At 41.5% G+C, this 17,544-nt stretch overlaps 2 protein-coding genes across 5 annotated transcripts in view; one reads left to right on the top strand and one right to left on the bottom strand.

Annotated features, from left to right (window-relative positions):
• Positions 1-3,890: 3,890 nt before the first annotated feature.
• On the top strand, positions 3,891-12,966 carry LOC143004892 (semaphorin-7A). 3 transcript variants are annotated; one of them, XM_076156064.1, is made up of 15 exons: positions 3,891-3,915; positions 3,957-4,055; positions 4,921-5,039; positions 5,194-5,250; positions 5,328-5,426; positions 5,790-5,874; positions 6,065-6,160; positions 6,605-6,747; positions 6,946-7,124; positions 7,463-7,571; positions 7,829-8,024; positions 8,820-8,935; positions 9,111-9,256; positions 10,190-10,257; positions 11,326-12,904. In XM_076156064.1, exons 2-15 carry the CDS (start codon positions 3,959-3,961, stop codon positions 11,679-11,681), a joined length of 1,866 nt encoding a protein of 621 aa, XP_076012179.1. In that variant the 5' UTR covers positions 3,891-3,915; positions 3,957-3,958; the 3' UTR covers positions 11,682-12,904. The 3 variants fall into 3 exon arrangements, 2 of the variants coding, with proteins under 2 accessions (XP_076012179.1, XP_076012180.1); XR_012963992.1 differs by lacking the exon at positions 3,891-3,915 and having other exon boundaries at positions 3,921-4,055; positions 11,326-12,642; positions 12,696-12,966; XM_076156065.1 differs by lacking the exons at positions 3,891-3,915; positions 7,463-7,571 and having other exon boundaries at positions 3,921-4,055; positions 6,946-7,026.
• Positions 12,960-17,544, bottom strand: part of LOC143004893 (AT-rich interactive domain-containing protein 3B) — a 48,540-nt gene continuing 43,955 nt past the window's right edge. For both annotated transcript variants that reach the window (XM_076156067.1, XM_076156066.1), the window contains exon 9: positions 12,960-17,348. In XM_076156067.1, the coding sequence (XP_076012182.1) occupies positions 17,158-17,348 (191 nt within the window). In that variant the 3' untranslated portion in view covers positions 12,960-17,157. The remainder of the gene's footprint in view (positions 17,349-17,544) is intronic.

Here is a 17,544-nt window from a genome sequence, read left to right as displayed (position 1 = left end):
AACAAAAGTACTTCAATCAAATTGGCAGCATAAATATAATACCCAGTGTCTTTTTAAGTAATAAATATCCCAGAGACATCAAACTATTTGGATTAGATTGTTTAACACTTTAATTAACATTAAAGGAACGGAAGGAATCACAGGATTTCTCATGTTATCACTACAATGCTGATCCTTTACAAATCTCATCTTTGTCTTCAGGGTCTTGCTTCCTACACGACGACCACAAGGTCTCACAAAGAAAAAGAAAAGGTGCAAATGGTGAGTCACTCTTTCCCACACACTGAAACCACAGATGCATGTGTGGATGTGCACTGGCTCTCTCCTCCGCCAACCTTTATTTTTCCTGCTCTTCCAAAATGTCAATTCAGGAAATCTCCTCTCAAGTGAAACTATCTGATTTTTGTTTACTTTGAGGCAATGAGTCATCACAGGCTGTGAAAGAGTCATTTTTGAATTGAACAGTCAGCCGACACTTTGGTGTTTTCCATGTTTCTTCTGCAGCAGTGGCAAGGCTGAAGAGAGCTATGAGTCAGCAAACTGTAACAGAAAAAGTAACTCACTTCAACATTTCAAAACCCTGTCTTGTTGTTTAACCATTAACACAGGAAAATATGTCCTTAAATATCTCCTTAAATTTGCACTCCAGCTGGCAAAGCACATCGCACTGACTGTGCCTGTACCTCAAGCTTTGTTATGCAATAAATATTGCTTCCCTTAGGCTAAAGAGAGTCTGAACAGAAGCCACGTGTCACTCCAGATTAAAGCATTATACCCCTAATCTGTCCTCAGGCTTTATTTTCACTTTTTATGTGGGTGGATAAAATATCTTTATGTGAATACAGATGAGTGAAATGCCATTTAATGATGTGTTGGTTACTCAGCCAGGTGGTTTACAGAAGACTTTTTGCAGTGTCAAACAGACATTTCATTCCTATTTGGATTGACTACAGTTTCAGGTCAGTGTTTGCTCTGAACAACAAAACACATCCATGATTGAAGAGGCTAAGGCTACGCATGAGTGGTGAGAGGTCTTCAACATGAAACGAAGCCAGTTGCCCTGAGCTACAGCCAGCAGATACAATACCCAATGACCAGGATAACTGAGAGCCTGCAGAGAAAATATTGAGACAAAGCCCAAATAAGTTACTGCAGGATTTTTACGTCTTGCAACAACTGTAGATTACTTTAATTCATCATTTACATTTCAATGTCTTGACTCATGAGACTTCTGTCATGAGCGAAGGTGCTGCTGACACTTCTAATGAAATGAGGTAATGTTCTTACCAAAAGCCAACATTTCTGCAATCTGACCAAACAGCTTCTCACCTTTTCAATCAACAAACATTGGAGTGTTATTGCACCTCTAATGAACACAGACATTCTCCGGGAATTAGAGAAGACAAATTGAACATGCATTCAAAATGATGAATGTGTGTTAAGGTTATGAAATGTATTTGGATATGAACACCACTCCCACCCCTGCCATTAACACACACAAGCAGCAAGTGATCACCTTCCATCATCCCAACAGATACAGGCTGGATAGAGTCCTCATGGATCCCTGTGTTTGCACTTCAACGGGGAAAATAGAGGTTATTAACTCCACAATAAACGTAAAACATATCTTGTGGATTCCCAAAAGGAACTACTATGCCTTGAAACATAACGCCTGGTAAAATCCTTTTCTCATTCTCTCTGATGTCTTACAGAGAAACAGGGTTCCATATGAGTCTATTTAAATGGATCTGGTAAATGAACGCAAAATAACAATTGAAAATTAAAATTGTAAGATAGATCCCTTTAATGGATTCTGGGTAAGAGCAACAACTAAGAGCTTGTTAGCATAAGTGACCTTACAAGACTAAACACCATATGGAGACTTTAGGATCATCTTACTTCCTCTCACTGGAAGCATGTTATTCATCAAAACGCACATACTTACAAGAAGTGTATACAGTATATGTGGAAGTGGTTAAACATGATAAAAAACAGTGATAGTATCCCTCTCAAAGAGCTGTGGTACCTCCTGATGGGCCCAAAGAAGAAGGTTTGTGACTGGTACCTCCTGCAGGATGTTTCACTTCTTGCATTTAAGTGTGTTTCTGTAAATTGTACACAAATCCCGAGTGCTGCTCATATGGTCTCAAGAAACGAGGAGTGGAGTGAAGATGAAAAGGCATCATCCCTCACGAGCACATGTAGATTTGCAGGAATGTAGTCAGGTCACACGTAAGTAAAGAGGGAAAAAAATCATGTTGTTGACTTTACGAAGATGGCTCCCATGTGTTGAGCCTCTTCATTCATAGGTAGGCTGTTGGCTCAAGCTTCAGATCATTACAGGAGCATGAGTAACACTGGTTAATCACAACACACTTTTTGTTCTCCACAGTCTCGTCCTTCCTTATGTGTTGTGAGATTGTTCGCAGCAGTTGAGTTAGTGCAGCCACCTGTGCTCCTCTGATTGTTAACTGCAGAGGATCACTGCAGCGTTTCCTCTGAAGCTGGCCGACGTCCGTTCAGAACCGCAGTCTGGTTCCAGCTGTAGGCCACAGACACACATGCTGTTTTATATTTATGCACGCACCCACACACACACGAAAACACACACTACCTCTTGACCTGGATCAGCACAATCCGCTTCTCTGTGGGACATTCAAGCTGTCACTTTCATTAACAGCTTCCCAGTTTGCAGACTGCAGGTACACATAATGTGACCCCCTCTACCCCCCCCCCCCCCCCCCCCCCCACCACCACTCGCGGTAAACCAGCTGCTTTGCATTTTCCGCGCATCAAACAATTCTCTTAAGACTCTTCATGTTAAATGTATTAGCTTTGACAAGTAGAACTGGCAGCCTTCTACAAGCATTTTTTACATTTGGGGCTTAAATTGATCAAACCTTTAACCTTTAAGGTTTCAAGACAGTAATTATAATTGACAGACCACATGACCCATTTAAGAGTATTTGACATTATATCTGATTGACTGATTAAGTGATGTTGTATTTGGTTGTTATCCATCAGAGGACAAACTAAGTTGTTTCTGGTGGATGAAAAAACAAAATACAGCATTTTGGCCGAGTTAGTTTAGTTTACTTTAGAACGGTGAACATATAAGAGAACATACACAAACAAGGCAAAAGAACAGGAAACAGATCATCACATTCACACACTCAGAAAATAAAATAAAATAAATATCAACATATTACCCCCATCCAAATGCAAATACAATTCTGCAAGCATCAACAATTGTTGTGTCTGTAGAATTATATAACTTCTTATATACTTATCTTACATACATTTGCCCTCATTTCTGTCTTTGCAACTGAGAATAACTACATTCAAACAAATAATGATACTCATTACCGAGCTTTCCTGAACTAAGTGACATATTCAACGCCATGAAATCTGCTACAGAGATAATTTTCCAGTTGGAGCTGTTGCTTCAAAAACTATTTAAAATGAATGCTACACTGCCACCTGCTGCTAAAAAGAGAGAACGGGGAGAGGGGAAATAATAATAATCCATCTCATATATATAGATTTGCGACGGAAATTAAAAAAGGAGTGAGTGTTTGAAACACTTAATAGTTCTTCCTCATCTCTTTGCTTTAGCTGTCTTACGTCATCTAAACGTGAGTCTGATGTGTTTTTATTTGACCAAGTATTATTGTATAGTATTATAGAATTGTTATATTTTTATTATGACAGTATTCTTGATTTCATTTGTTAGGTGTGGTGATTGTTTTTACTCTTATTTGAATTCTTAGTATTTTTTGCTGATCAATAAAATAGTCAAAAGTACTGAGGGCGTTGTGGTGTAGTAGTGTGTGGCGTAGTTTACGCGCTACACTTGTGTGGCGTAGTTTACGCCACACAAGTGTAGCGCTTTTGGACAACGAACACTCCCCAGAGATTCTGTTCGTGCGGCACCTCGACTGAGCTCCCTGACAGAGCAATGATTGATCGATTATTGGAATTCTATTGTTTTTATGCCGCCGTTCTGATATCGGTGAACTCAACGCATTTGGCGAGGATGAGGTTCACCATCAGAGGTAGGAAACCTTCGTTTAACCCGGAGACATTGTGTCAAATCATAAACATTTGTAGAATGTTTTGAGGAAGTATAACGCGGCTGATTCTCTTGCTTCTATTTTTAGTTTTTGGCAGGTTTGAACTGTTAGATTTCCTCTAAAAATATGATTATGTTATGATAAATATAAATGCTCATGTACAGCTGCTAGAACAAGACTTGAACCAGGATATTAAACCAGTTGCTATGTAACAATGTCGAACACAGACCATAATTAACAGTACAGTACAATCAAAATATTGTTATGTTATTGTTATTATAAATGTTAAATTACAGACAGGGTGTTATTTCTCATGTATGTTGTTAAGAATGTATTGTTTACTATGAATGATGCAGGGACAAAGCAACCTTCTGTAGACAACAATATATATAATATTATATTCTTATTATAATATTTTTCTGAATCTACATTCATCTAATTGATCTACCTGCCTCATATCTGTGATCTTTCACATCAAATCTCATATTTTATACTTATTTTGTTGTAGTTAACATTTTATATTCTACAATTGTGTATACTTTATATATGTTTTGATTGTACACACACCACAACGCCAGGTCAAATTCCTGGTGTTGGTGTAATCTCATTGTGTTGATGTTATTACATTACATTACGATCATTTGGCAGACGCTTTTACCCAAAGCGACTTACATTATATCACCACCCTTCGCAGAGGGTTCGGTGCCTTGCTCAGGGGCACCTCGAACCGGCGACCCTCCGGTTCCCAGCTCTACCCACTGAGCTACTGCTTTCCAATCTGATTACCTACTTGGTTGATTGCGATTCTGATTGTGATTCTCTGTCTCACATGTGTGCTGGCTTGTAGAGGTGGCACATGTACATGGAACCGAAACCTCGATAAAGATTCTCCCAGAAGGACAGCAGGATGTGATCATAGCAGTTGGACAGACACTGCTTGTCTTCAACTCTCAAAACTTTGACAAGGTAGTGTTGGGCTGCGTTACATAGATGGATGGAGATATCAAATGTACACTGACCCTACTAGGAGGAGGACATGAAGCCGTTTATGATGGGATTCTGCATTAGGACTACAGATACGGCAGCAGGAATCATATACCTCTGTTATGTTTCCCAACAGCCTCTTGTGGAAAGAAGAGTGTTTGGGGAGAAGTGTGACAGTCAACACCAATCAAAAGTGAGAACCCGGCCTTAACACAAGTAATAGCTCAGCGTGCTTAACCTTTGAGCTAAATTCTCATTCTTGTCATTTAGGATTGTGACTATGGCATCGTTGGGCTTTACAAGACAGAAGAGGCCAACGTGCTGTATCTGTGTGGGACCAAACACAGACACACAGTTTGCTGTTTGATGGTAGGCGACTGCAGAGCCAGAATGTCTGTTTCGCTGTAAATAAGTTATCTGGATACTTCACACTGAAACCTGAGGGGATCTTCATACATTCATCAGCCATAATTCCAGATTTGAGTCTTCTGGGTTTTACTCAGCACAGTTACTCAGATGAATGTTGAGACCTGCTTACTTTCTCTGAGCCAGCTATTCAAGTAAAGATATATCAGAATGCACTTTTTGAATAATGAAAGAACTTGAGTTAAATCTAAACAATTGAACATTGAATCCTGTGAATACCATCATAATCTGTAGGCACAAGTGTTGCCAATTCTACATAATGTGTGTTAATAACAACTGGAACTGACAGACATGTTTTTCTTTTAGAACATATCAGATCATTTATCTAACTGCACCAACCCTGACGCAAAACAATTCCTCTTAAAGGAAGGAGATGCATCTGCCCGTTTTGGTGAGTCTCTCAATATGTTTGTTCTAATACGCTGTGGTTCATTTGTCTTATCTTGTTTACTCTGGGACAGGTTTGGTTATTGTTTTTTTTCTATATGGACTGAAGTCATACAGCGCTTTGCAATGCCCTCATATTATCTTGTTTTTGATACAAACTCCATTATGTGTTCTGTGTTTATATAAATGTAAAGGAGATCATCTTTACTTTACACGTTCTGGGAGTAAAGACAACCCTGGGATCTACAAGTATGGAAGCGACCGAGTTACACCACCATTGCATGGAAACGGTATTATTACTATGATTGTGATTTGTGGGCTTGTGTGGTTCTGGTATTAGGGGAAATATTTCAAACATTCTTTTTCCTTGATGTGCTTTTAAAATGATTTATCTTATTTCCGATCGTCATTGTTATTGTCTTTTATGTTTGACCGCTCATTTGGTTCTCTATGTTCACTCACATATTCAAAGTGGTTTTGCCAAATGATATGACCCCTTGATACCCCTCTGCATATAATGGACAGCAATTATAGTGTTTTCATTTACTCAGCAATCACAGTTGATGCAACACTCCTGTATGATTGAGTAAAAGAAGAAGCCTCTCTACTCTGTCTCAGTTAATGGATCATTGGAAACTTCAATACTGTCTGTCTGTCTGTCTGTCTGTCTGTCTGTCTGTCTGTCTGTCTGTCTGTCTGTCTGTCTGGTTGTCTGTCTGTTTGTCTGTCTGTAGAGCAGCACTATGTGAGTTTGGTGGTGAGCAAACGGAGTAAGGATCCCCTTCAGGACAGAATTTACGCCTTCTACAATGAGAGAAACTCAAACACAGAACTGGGCAGAGATGTGTGGCTGCCTTTTGTTTCACAAGTTTGCATGGTAAGACTGACATGAGTCATGTCCTTGTCTCACTTTGTCTGTTGTTTTTGGACTAATTTTGGTTCCTCATTGATGTGAAAGGCAGCTAGAAAGAAACTAGTGCTTACAATACACTGGCCTGGCTGCACATGGATGTAAAAGCATGCACGAGTGAGTTAACGTTGCCATTGACAACACTGAGCTGTGTGTCTCTTCCAGGCAGACAATGGTGGACCCAGGAAGTTCATGCAGTATATTTGGACGTCTCAGATGAATGCCAGGCTCTTCTGTGGAGACCAGGCGAGCGGACAGCACTTCTCTGAACTGGTCGATGTGGCTACTGAACACGCAAAGCCGCGGCCCCAGACCAAGGTTTATGCTCTCTTCAGAAACGAATGGTAGGACTCTGTTATCAATCACGCACGTTTGAATAGAATATAAAGTAAAGGCTGACGGAAATACAAATCCTGCTAATTTCACTTAATGGCTGATTAGTTTCACCACTGCAACACTGCTTTGTACTGGTTGCTGACAAATAGTCAATCATCCAAGACTTCTTAACTGCCAGATGTTTCTGCTTCCTCTTTAGCTCTGGCCGCCACCACTGATTCCTCTTTCTAAATGCAGCTCTGTCCCCTCTGTCTGTTTTCCTGACAGTAAGACTGCAATGTTGGCTGACGTTTCTGCTGCAGTTGACCCTCTGTAGAACTTCTGACCCTCTGTCTTCTCTCGGCAGGAACATGAGTGCTGTATGTGTGTATACAATAGCAGATATTGAGGACATCTTCAAAACCTCTCCATTTAAAGGGAAAAGCGTAGGCGACCAAAATGCAAGAAGTCGGGCGGTATGTGACAACAATTACTCAAAATGGAAATTTAACTCACTGGATGTTGTCATGGCTACTAGTTTACTGGATGTTTACAGGATGGTTTAAATATAGAAAAAGACATCCTTGTCCCTAATTTAACTTTCAAATGAGGCGCTCGGCTGCAGCCATTTTTATGTCTCTGCTGTCATGAAAATAGAACAGAACTTGACGATTATTTTGAGGTTGAATCATGTCGACAACTTTGTTTGTAACCAGCTGCCTTCTTTCTGTAGTGTGTTGAGCACAGCACAGAGATTCCTTCTGTAACTCTGAAAGCAATTGCAGACAACTCTGCAGAGATGAAGCAAAGGATCCCACCCTACGACAACTCTGCTCCACTTCTTGTGAGTCACCACCACTACACTCACCTGTGTGTGGACAGCTTCCAGGACAAGAACAATCAGCACACTGTCCTCTTCCTGTCTCTGCGTGAGTAATGTAGTTAGACGATAAGTAATAATTCAGCTACTCCGTTGTCATCATGTGTGCAGTCATACAGTATATCATCCAATACAGCAGACCTGCGATGAACTAATAAAGTAATGTAATAAAGTTTATGATTCACACCTGATAAAACAATCCACGCCTCTATTATATCAAAAAAGAGGGTGGGGTCTAGTGGTCTAGTGCGAAGGAATAACTTCCTAATAGCGAGGCCAAACCTCTCACACTAAACTTTACATCTAAAACCTTACATAGATCAGATGCCAGACCAGCCTTGGTTGACCTCTTAAAAGACAGTGTGGGAGGTAGGGATGGATTCTCATGTTTTGTCTTCAACCGTCTTGAATAGTGACTTGATAGTGATGTCCTGTTATCATATCAGGCCTTCAGTTACAGCTTGTGTGTTTGGTCTCATTTGTTGAGCCAAGAAACAGAACCTCATCACATGAAAGTTTAGTTTGAAGGAAGTTTCAGCTCATATGACTTGGAACTTTTTTGTGCATTGTATTTTGGACTAGATGACAAGTTATAAAAAGTGCCCAAGACTTAAGGCATGAAAGCCTGAACAGCAGGTTGCGGGGTTGGACTGAGACACTTGCTGATGAGGGAAATACTCTCACATTGTTACTGGCAGGAAGGTTAACATGAAAGGGTTTTGTCACGAATAACAGAATAAAGAACTCATAGAACTCAGGGTGTGTGTAGGTATGTGTGTGTTCGGGCGATGACTTCATGTTGACACATCAGTATCATCATCATCCTCCTCTTTGTCTGAAACAGAAAAAGGAACAGTCCACAAACTGCTGGAAAAGAGGAAAGAGACATTCCTCATGGCTGAGTACGAGCCCTTCAGTCACAGAGCTCACATCCTCACCATGGCCTTTAACCCCTCCACTGTGAGTCGCACCGCACTGCCTACACAACATTTCTCATTCCTCATGTAGAACTTGCTCGTATATAAGATGCAAAGAAGCGTAAATGAATAAAGTGTTTTAGAAATGAATGTAAGGTGTGAAAAATGGATCTTTGAATGAATTTAAGCTCATCAGCAATCTCTCTCTCCCAATGCAGAGGAAACTGTATGTGGGCTCCAGCAGTGCAGTGGTCCAGCTGGATATGGTGAACTGTGCCCAGTATGGAGACAGCTGTGAGGATTGCATCATAGCCAGAGATCCATACTGCGGTTGGGATGGCAGCAAATGCTCACCTCACACAAAGTAAGACTTCTGCTTTATACTTTAGTTTAAATCCATTTAGAATCACAGTACACACTGACAGACATCATTACTTGTCTGGACTTTGCTGATGACTGATGTTTTGTTCTTCACTACTTTTGTTCATCTACCTGTATGGAAACGCTGACTGTATGTATGAAGTCATGATTGACTTGACTTGGCTTTAGAGTGTATAAATAGCTGCTAAAGCTCGTGACTGCCAATGCCTCCCTGCCAAACGAGTCTGTCTGCATGCTTTCAGCAATGTAATACTGTGTGTTGAATCTTCGTTTCAACATCGTATTTTTTAGAATTAAATCCCATATTCTACAAGTCCACCTATTCGCCGGGGAAGCCTCAGCCTCAGCTTCAGCCTCAGCCTCAGCTTCACCCTCAGCTTCTCTCATAGTTTTAGCATGTTACAATGAGACATACTATGAGTAATGCTGTACGATTATGTGGAAGGTGTGTGTGTGTCTGTGGGGGTGGTTGTGAAACTCTTCATTTAGATAACCCCATGAGAACTGTTTTTGTACCGTTTGTGGTGGGTTTTTGTAGCTTGATCTCTCACCACTGTGGCTTCAGACTAGGATATCTAAATGTTCCGGTTTCCATTTTACGTGTGTGAGTCAAAGGTTGACAAATACATTTTTGGGAGTTTTGGAAAGAAATGTCCGGGGTGTGTGTGTGTGTGTGCAACCAGAGCATTAGTCATTTAGCTGTCTGCACACTCACACAGGCCTATGTGGGGTTTAGTTTGCCGTCACGATTTTATGGTGAAACATTTCTGTGGAGCAATGTGTTTAAAGGCTGAAGAAATTTCAAACAGATCCCAATGCGTTCGTACAGTTGTGTTACTTTGATGTGCTTGTGCTTGTATGGACTGAACTCATGTCCTGCATTTATGTTTTCATCTTCACTCCTCCTGTTTTGCAGTAAAACCCATCAGGATGTGGAGAAAGGGGACTATTCCAGATTCTGCAAGTCAGGGGTCTCTGAAAAAGGTAGAAGAATACATTTACCACATTTCTTTACTCTAACCCTAAACCTAACCGCCTCCGCCTTCTTCCTTAACATAATAAGTATCCTACACCTAAACCAAACCTTCCATTTCACAATGACAAAGCCCACAACTGCTGCTTAGACCGCTTACATCTATGGACCCAAACATTAACTGAGAGGTTGATGGATCAAATCATAGCATAGACCAGAGGTTGTGTTCTAAACTTGAGGTAGTGACCGGCTGAGATTAAATCTGTCGTGACCTCTGCCATTTTATTTGTATCTACCCCCTAAAAATGCTATTTCTGAACAACATCATGGTAATGGTTGAATCATTAAAGGCCTTTTACGGTATAGCTTCTGCCTCTATCGCCTTATCAAATACTTCTCCTTTCCTAGTAACATCCACCCCCGCACTGGTATGCAGCATGTTTATTCAAATTCAGTTTAGTCGTTTTGCTTATGTGCTCCCCTGATATCATAGATGCTTTTCATACGGCTGCCTACATAATTGAATTGGGGATGTTGAAATAGTGGTAGTCATTTGTTTTGCAGAGCATGTGGCTCACTTGTGACTAGTGGGTCACGTGATGACTCGTGAGTGTTGGTGGAGTTTGATGGGACATGTAGATGACTGAGCTCTTTAATAAGCACAGTGCTGGGGGAACTACTTTGGAACGGTACTTTTTCAAGCCACAAGTTAAGGAGTTAAGTAGAAGTACAGCTGTAGCAAGCTTTTGAGTGAAAAGTAGTTAAAAGTTGTGGGAAGTCCACTTCCCTGCTGCTGCTGTTTTGGCTCCTTCTCAGTCCTGAGGTGTATTTGACAATTAACATTATGCTGAAGCGATTCAAATGAAGTGTGTGTCTTTACCAAGAGGCTTGTCTGCTCTCCAGGCGAATATTTTTTAGTTCGTCAAGCATCCTCCCTGGATAAATAAGATTAAATAAATAAATTAACATCACATGCCTCGGGTAGCTTAACTGTGTTGGCTGTCATGGTTTTGCTTGTAGCTGTTTGGCTAAGTGTTTAAACACAAACACACACGCACCATCTTGTGTTGTTTTCACAGTTTCACAGTTATTTGCAGTGGTACAAGATGAGTTTGTGGACGGCATCCCAATTCCTTCGCAGTTCAATTACTTCCTGAAGTGTCCAGTATCATCCCATCACGCCAACTATACTTGGCATCATCCCAAAGGCTCATCAGCTTGCATTCCGGAGAACGATCAGTGCGTCCTTCTGATAGACAACTTTGGACTTCAGGACGCGGGAACCTACAGGTGTGTGAGGGAGGAGCTGGGTTACAGTAAAACTCTGGCCAAGTACAAACTGCGGCTGCAAAACGGGGCACAGGGCCGACCGTCACACACACTGCTCTGGGTTTGTCTCTTGGCTTTGGCGATCAAGAGCGTCAGTCCTAAGTAATTAAAGAGTAATTAATCTACCAATTCAGCTTCAAGATAGACTTACATTACATTACATTACATTACGGTCATTTAGCAGACGCTTTTATCCAAAGCGACTTACAATAAGTGCGTTCAACAAAGGTAGATAAAAGAACTTCAGGTCACAAGAAATCGTAAGATGATGATGATGATGTCCTAGCTCTTAACCGCTTTAAATGTAAAAATAACAAGATGTTAAGATGTGTGATGTGCATGCATGCAAGGTTGCACTGCTGATCTCTTGATGAAATGAAAATGAGAACATGGGGATCTGTGTCATGGGTCTGAATTTCCCTGTAGAATGTGAGCTAAATTATAAATTATATTTATGAATGTCTAACCATTTCATATCTTTCTATTCATTAAATACATATTGTATCTTAATTCAAAAGTGTCCATGAGTGTTGAGCACTTTTAAGCTGGCTTAGCCTTCGCTGAGCTCCTTTGAGCAAACGTCACTGTCGTAATCGAAACACCGAAGCAATATTCCTCTGCTTTAAAGTGATACTCCAGCTACAGAATTTCCAGGTAATTTCTCCATATTGTTGCAACTTACAAAAAAAACAATGTTGTTAACCTTGTTCAGTCACTTACCAAGATGGATCCCCATGAAACCCTGTGCCATTACCTCAACAATGCATAGATCAACGTTAGGATCACAACACATATATTGTGTGGATTCAAATAGGAGTTAAGAGAACACCCTGCACGTATGTCTACATTCTCTCAGCCACTTCATGTTAGAAATCCAGATGTGTGAGGGTAAATTTGCATTGTAAACCACATATCTGTATCCAACTAAACTTCATGTCGAGTTGCTTTTGGAGGCTTTTCAATGTGTTTCGCACAGCGATCTGTTCAAAGCCTGTGGACCTGTGAAGTGAAAGCTCCATTTTACAAGAAACTGTCACATTTCAGACAGGACATTTCAAGAAACTTCCGTATCACGTTAACACAAATGTACACATGACACACGTGATATTTTTTTAACAAGTTTTAGATGCTGTAGTTTCTCAACCACAATGACACATGAGCTACATATTTTGACATTCAGACACTTCCTCTGGCCCCTTGGTGTGTATGGGTTGTGACAGAAACCTGTTTATCGTAAACAGGATCCTGTACCGAGAAATATGACCTGTGGAAATATATCTTCCTCTGCCAGCAGGCACATGATAACAGCTGATATTTGTGATACCACATTCTGTATGACTGCGGTGTCTGAAATAGGAAGGAGAAACAAAATGACACACAGAAGTAAGATATAAAGTAAAACTTTATCATGACATACAAGTTTAAAGCCCTGAGAACCATATCTTTATATTACTAATATGAACAAAACTGAATGTGTGAAAACCACTTTGGAAAAGTGCTCCTCTTAAATACAATCAGCACAAACCAGTTTTTACCAGCATTCATGTGTTTTGTCCTATTTGTTTGTTTTAATCAAAGAGAAAACTATAATATCAGTAATATCATGTCAATAATAATAACAGTACAAAAATATGCACAAACCCCACAGATGAATTAATATACGGAGCATTGTACAAGCCAAAAACAACATAAAATTGATAAATGAGGTATTCGATAACCACTTGCATATGCGCCTGTTTTTACACAGATCAGGTTAGTTTTTAAACAACTTAAAACAGAATTAACTCCAAAAATCATTCGAGAGACAAAGGTTCTGCAGACTTCACAGCTTCCTGAGTGACGAGACCTCGCCTGCAGTTACTGAAGACAAAAACAATCCAAAATGCAAACAAAAAAACCAAAAGTGAGTCTTAAGTAGCATTCAGCCGAGTCACCACAGTCTTCTTCAGTACTCGTCCCTCAATGTAGCTTCAACATCGAAATAATGCAACAGTGACTGCAGCCCACTGCCCTGAGGTATTGTGGTCTGACGAGGTAGGGGGGTCTCTAAAAGACAAACACACACGCACACACACACAAACGCACGCACGCAATAGCAGGCTTACAGGCACAACCCAATTACACTCAAAACCACTCTGCTAGTAAGGTGGTACAAGAGCTTTGAGCGTAGTGAGGTGAGGAGTGGGTTGCTGATGTGAAACCTGGGCTGAATGGGATGAGTAGGGGAGAGGCAGGGTTTCACCAAACCCTCAGCACTTGCCGCCTCCCTGACAACCACTGATTGAGTGGCGCTCCCTGCTGGAAACCATGAGAGGGATTGTGCGGCTACCAGTAAACCACGCTGGGAGCTGTGAGATGCTGGGAAAGACGATAAAACCTGCAAGAATGAATGTAAAGTCACACGTGTCAGGTGTAAACTGTACAACACCAGCACCTCCGGGTGGTATAGTAGACGATATGATGGTACCACCTGCAGTATTCTTGAAGGTATTATCACACACCATGTACGCTCAATTTGCGCGCGCACACACAGACACACACACACACAGCCACACTCACACACACTCGCTCACATAGAAAGGCAGTGAGGCTACACTATCGAACAGTCGTTGCTTAGGCTGAAGCAGAGGAAACAGGAAATTAGGATTGAATAAATCTTTTAGTAACACAGCCTGAGTGATCGAGCAACCTGTTACTACAAAAGGTCCACCAGAAGAAGAAAAAAAAAAATCAACAAATAAATAGCAAAACCTGGTTGTTACCAACAGCATGATTGACAGTCTGTGTCTAATGTCTGGATTGTTACCAAAAAGATATTGATTCCTCTCTTAAGGATTAAACTTGAAGAGAGAGACGTCTCCCCCAGCCTGCTGAGTACTGAAACCTGCACTGGCCGGATCTCACACCAGCAACTACGACTTTAAGGCAGCGACTCACCTTTCTAAGATACAGTTATGTGTCAAACAGGGTTCTGAAGGGTACGCCAAAAGACAAACAGCACTGTCTTTTTAAGTCCTCAAGCCCTGAACTGCGATCCGCAATGCTTGAACGTCTGCAAAACCTGACACGTAATGGCTAGCATACAGTCTAACTAAAAACAACAAAGCTGCCCACCTCAGATCACACTTAAGGGGCGTAAGAGGTTTCTAAATGCCTCACATTCAACAGATGAAGCTAGAGAAAATCATCTTTAAGGGGGGGGGGATACCTTATCAGCTTGAGGGGAATAATCCAGACAGCTGGCATCTATCTCTGGATCATTGAGAAGTTTGTCTTAAAGTCAAGGGGACAGACATGTGGGACAGTGTCCTCACTGGGTGAGGAGGTCTCTTGTCTAGAATGGCTGTTGTGTTCGAAACCAGACTCGGCCCAAACTAAGGTCCCATAATTAGTCCAAAAGATTTCACTGTGCTCAGGAAAGCCACGGCACCTGGGCTACGACTCTCTCACTACTTAAATACTTAAACACAGGCCTGTGAACGTCTCAATCCATTTAGTTTTTAAGGCCTTAACTTTATTTTAATCAAAACCTGACAGGAACCGATTATGTTTCCTTACCAGACCATAAGATATTTTCACTTGCTGTAAGGGGGAAAAAAACCCTACACTACATTTTCTGGGCAGTCAAAAGGAGCCTTGCTGTGTACAACAACCACCCACTGTGCCACCTGCTGCGCTGCACAGCAGGTCAGGACTGGATTGATTGAGGATCAGTCTAGAGGAGCAACTTGACTAGTCTTTGGTATCTAGCTGTGCAATAACTAGAGGCCAACTTGGACCAGAAGATTGAGGTGTTACAGCACTGGCCACATGATTGTACACATGCAGGTCACATTGGTACTGTCGAAGCAGTGACCTTTAATGTTGACATGGTCATTTATGTCTGTTTAGTGGCCCTTTAGGACCATGACATCTGTTAAAGTCCAACATGTCAAAACTACACGAGGCATTGAGGAAATAACCATTCTTTTCCCTGAAAAAAAGCTAATTTTGCAAATAACACTCTCCTTTGAAAACAGATATCGACAACAACCTAAAACTTGAGAAAACCAAGAAAAAAATAAAGGAACAAAATGAAGAAACAGAAGCAAGCATAATAAAACAAGTTCTATAGGTCAATACAGGAGAGAGATAAGAAGCCCAGCCCGCTTCAGTATGGTAGTTGTCCACAAAACCACCAGCAGCCTGTAGCTATGTTCATGTCAGTTCAGTTTTCGGGATTTCCACCAGGCCAAGTCGTATTGGCTTTGCAGCATTATGAGGTATATAGTGTAGCTCTCTTTTTGAGAGAGTCCAATGAGGTATTCCTGGAACAGCCTCGATGACTTATGCATTCTTCAACGCAGCCCATGGAGTTGTCACGTGGCTTCCTGAGAGAGAGACGCCCTCCAGAGGAGAGAGGACGACATGAGGTCTGAGAAAGTGGAGAGTAGCTGTGTGCGCATGGTGGAGGATACAGCTGTCCAGTGAGCATTCTGTTCCTTGACAGCTGAGGTAGGGGTGCACTAACGAATGGGGGACACGCAATCAAACTCGATTCTGTAGAGGGGATTAAAAACAGAAGTAGAGACTCGCTGATCCGCCGAATTCAAGAGCGGCTTGCTTAAAGACAGCTTGTGCAGACCTGCAGAGGGCGTTGGTTGGTAGTTAACGTCAGGTGTTTCTGTGGACACTAAGAGTCCACGCACTGTTGACAGGAGATTACATTTTGGTTTAATGATCAGAATCACAATGGGGAGCTTGGGTGCACACTTCCCACCGTTCTAATGCACCTGACGTGAACCAAAGTTATGACATGAGGTATTTGATGAGCTGATCTACAGCATCACCAGTTTGCGGTCCGAGGCTACAGCTTTGTTTGGGAAACCTGAGCGGCCCGGGTTGGAGGTTGGAGGCTTGTTGCTGTGAGGTGGAAGCACTGTACATGAAGCTCCCCTGGTGAGAATTACCCGACTTCCCCTGATTGCAACTAGGTCAAAAAGAATACAAAAATAAAGTTGATTCAGGTTAAATATACTACAGCTCCTGAGGTAAAGACACCACTGCAGGTTATTTGATTTGAGGTATGTAAAAAGAGAAAAAAAAAAAAAAAAAATCATTCTAAAACACAAAATCAAAAAGACAACAAAATGGCAACAAACAAACAAAATGTCCTAAGATAAAACTTTTCAAGTTCAGTTGTGACTATACCTGTCAGTGGGTTTTGGCTGAGCTGATTGTGTTTAGCATGTACATTAGGATTAACAAATGGTGTGTGTGTGTCTGTGTGTGTGTGTGTGCTGTGTGTGTATGCGCGTGTGTGTGTGCGTGTGTATCTGTATATGTGCATGTGTTTTTAGTGTGCTGTGTGTAAATGTGTTTGTGTGTTGAATAAAATGCATAGGTGTGCGTATGAGCACATGTCATATAATATTCTCAGGCTCTGTGTTCATGATCGGATAGCCAAGGGGTTGACAGGATCCATGAGGTATTTGTTGTGCAACAGTTTGTTACTCTTATCCATTTCTCAATGTACTGTATATTCATGCTGGGCCCCCGGGTGGACGGGAGGCCTGGGGAGAAGGTACAAAGGGCGGCCTGAGTTAGGGTGATCCACTGGGGGTCGGCTCAGCTGAGCCAGGCCCCTTGGAGGAGGAGGAGGAGGCGGGGCTGAGGGTCTGCGGCGGAGCTGCAGAGAAACCAAAGCTAGTGCTGGTTCCAGCAGGGGGCCCCGTAGCAGCAGCCGACATGGCAGACCCAGGGACCCCTCCAGACTTCTGAGCAAAGAGGGTTCCTGTAGGAGGTGGGTGACATCACAACTTTAGCATCAAGGGTCACAATGGTGTTCAATGCATCATTGGGTATAAAAGCAAATACAAACATTGCTACACAGTTTGTCACAATGATGATGTTGTGAGGTTTAAAAGATTGTATTCAATATCCTTTAATTCATCATGACTCTAGGCAGATAAATCAAACAAGATAAAGAT

The sequence above is a fragment of the Genypterus blacodes genome, unplaced genomic scaffold (genome assembly GCF_046128005.1).
Source record: "Genypterus blacodes isolate CSIRO-AG114 ecotype Tasmania unplaced genomic scaffold, CSIRO-AGI_Gbla_v1 ptg000067l_1, whole genome shotgun sequence".
NCBI lineage: Eukaryota > Metazoa > Chordata > Actinopteri > Ophidiiformes > Ophidiidae > Genypterus > Genypterus blacodes.
The sequence above is the reverse complement of the archived record's forward strand: the minus strand, read 5'-3'. Positions and strand labels throughout refer to the sequence as shown.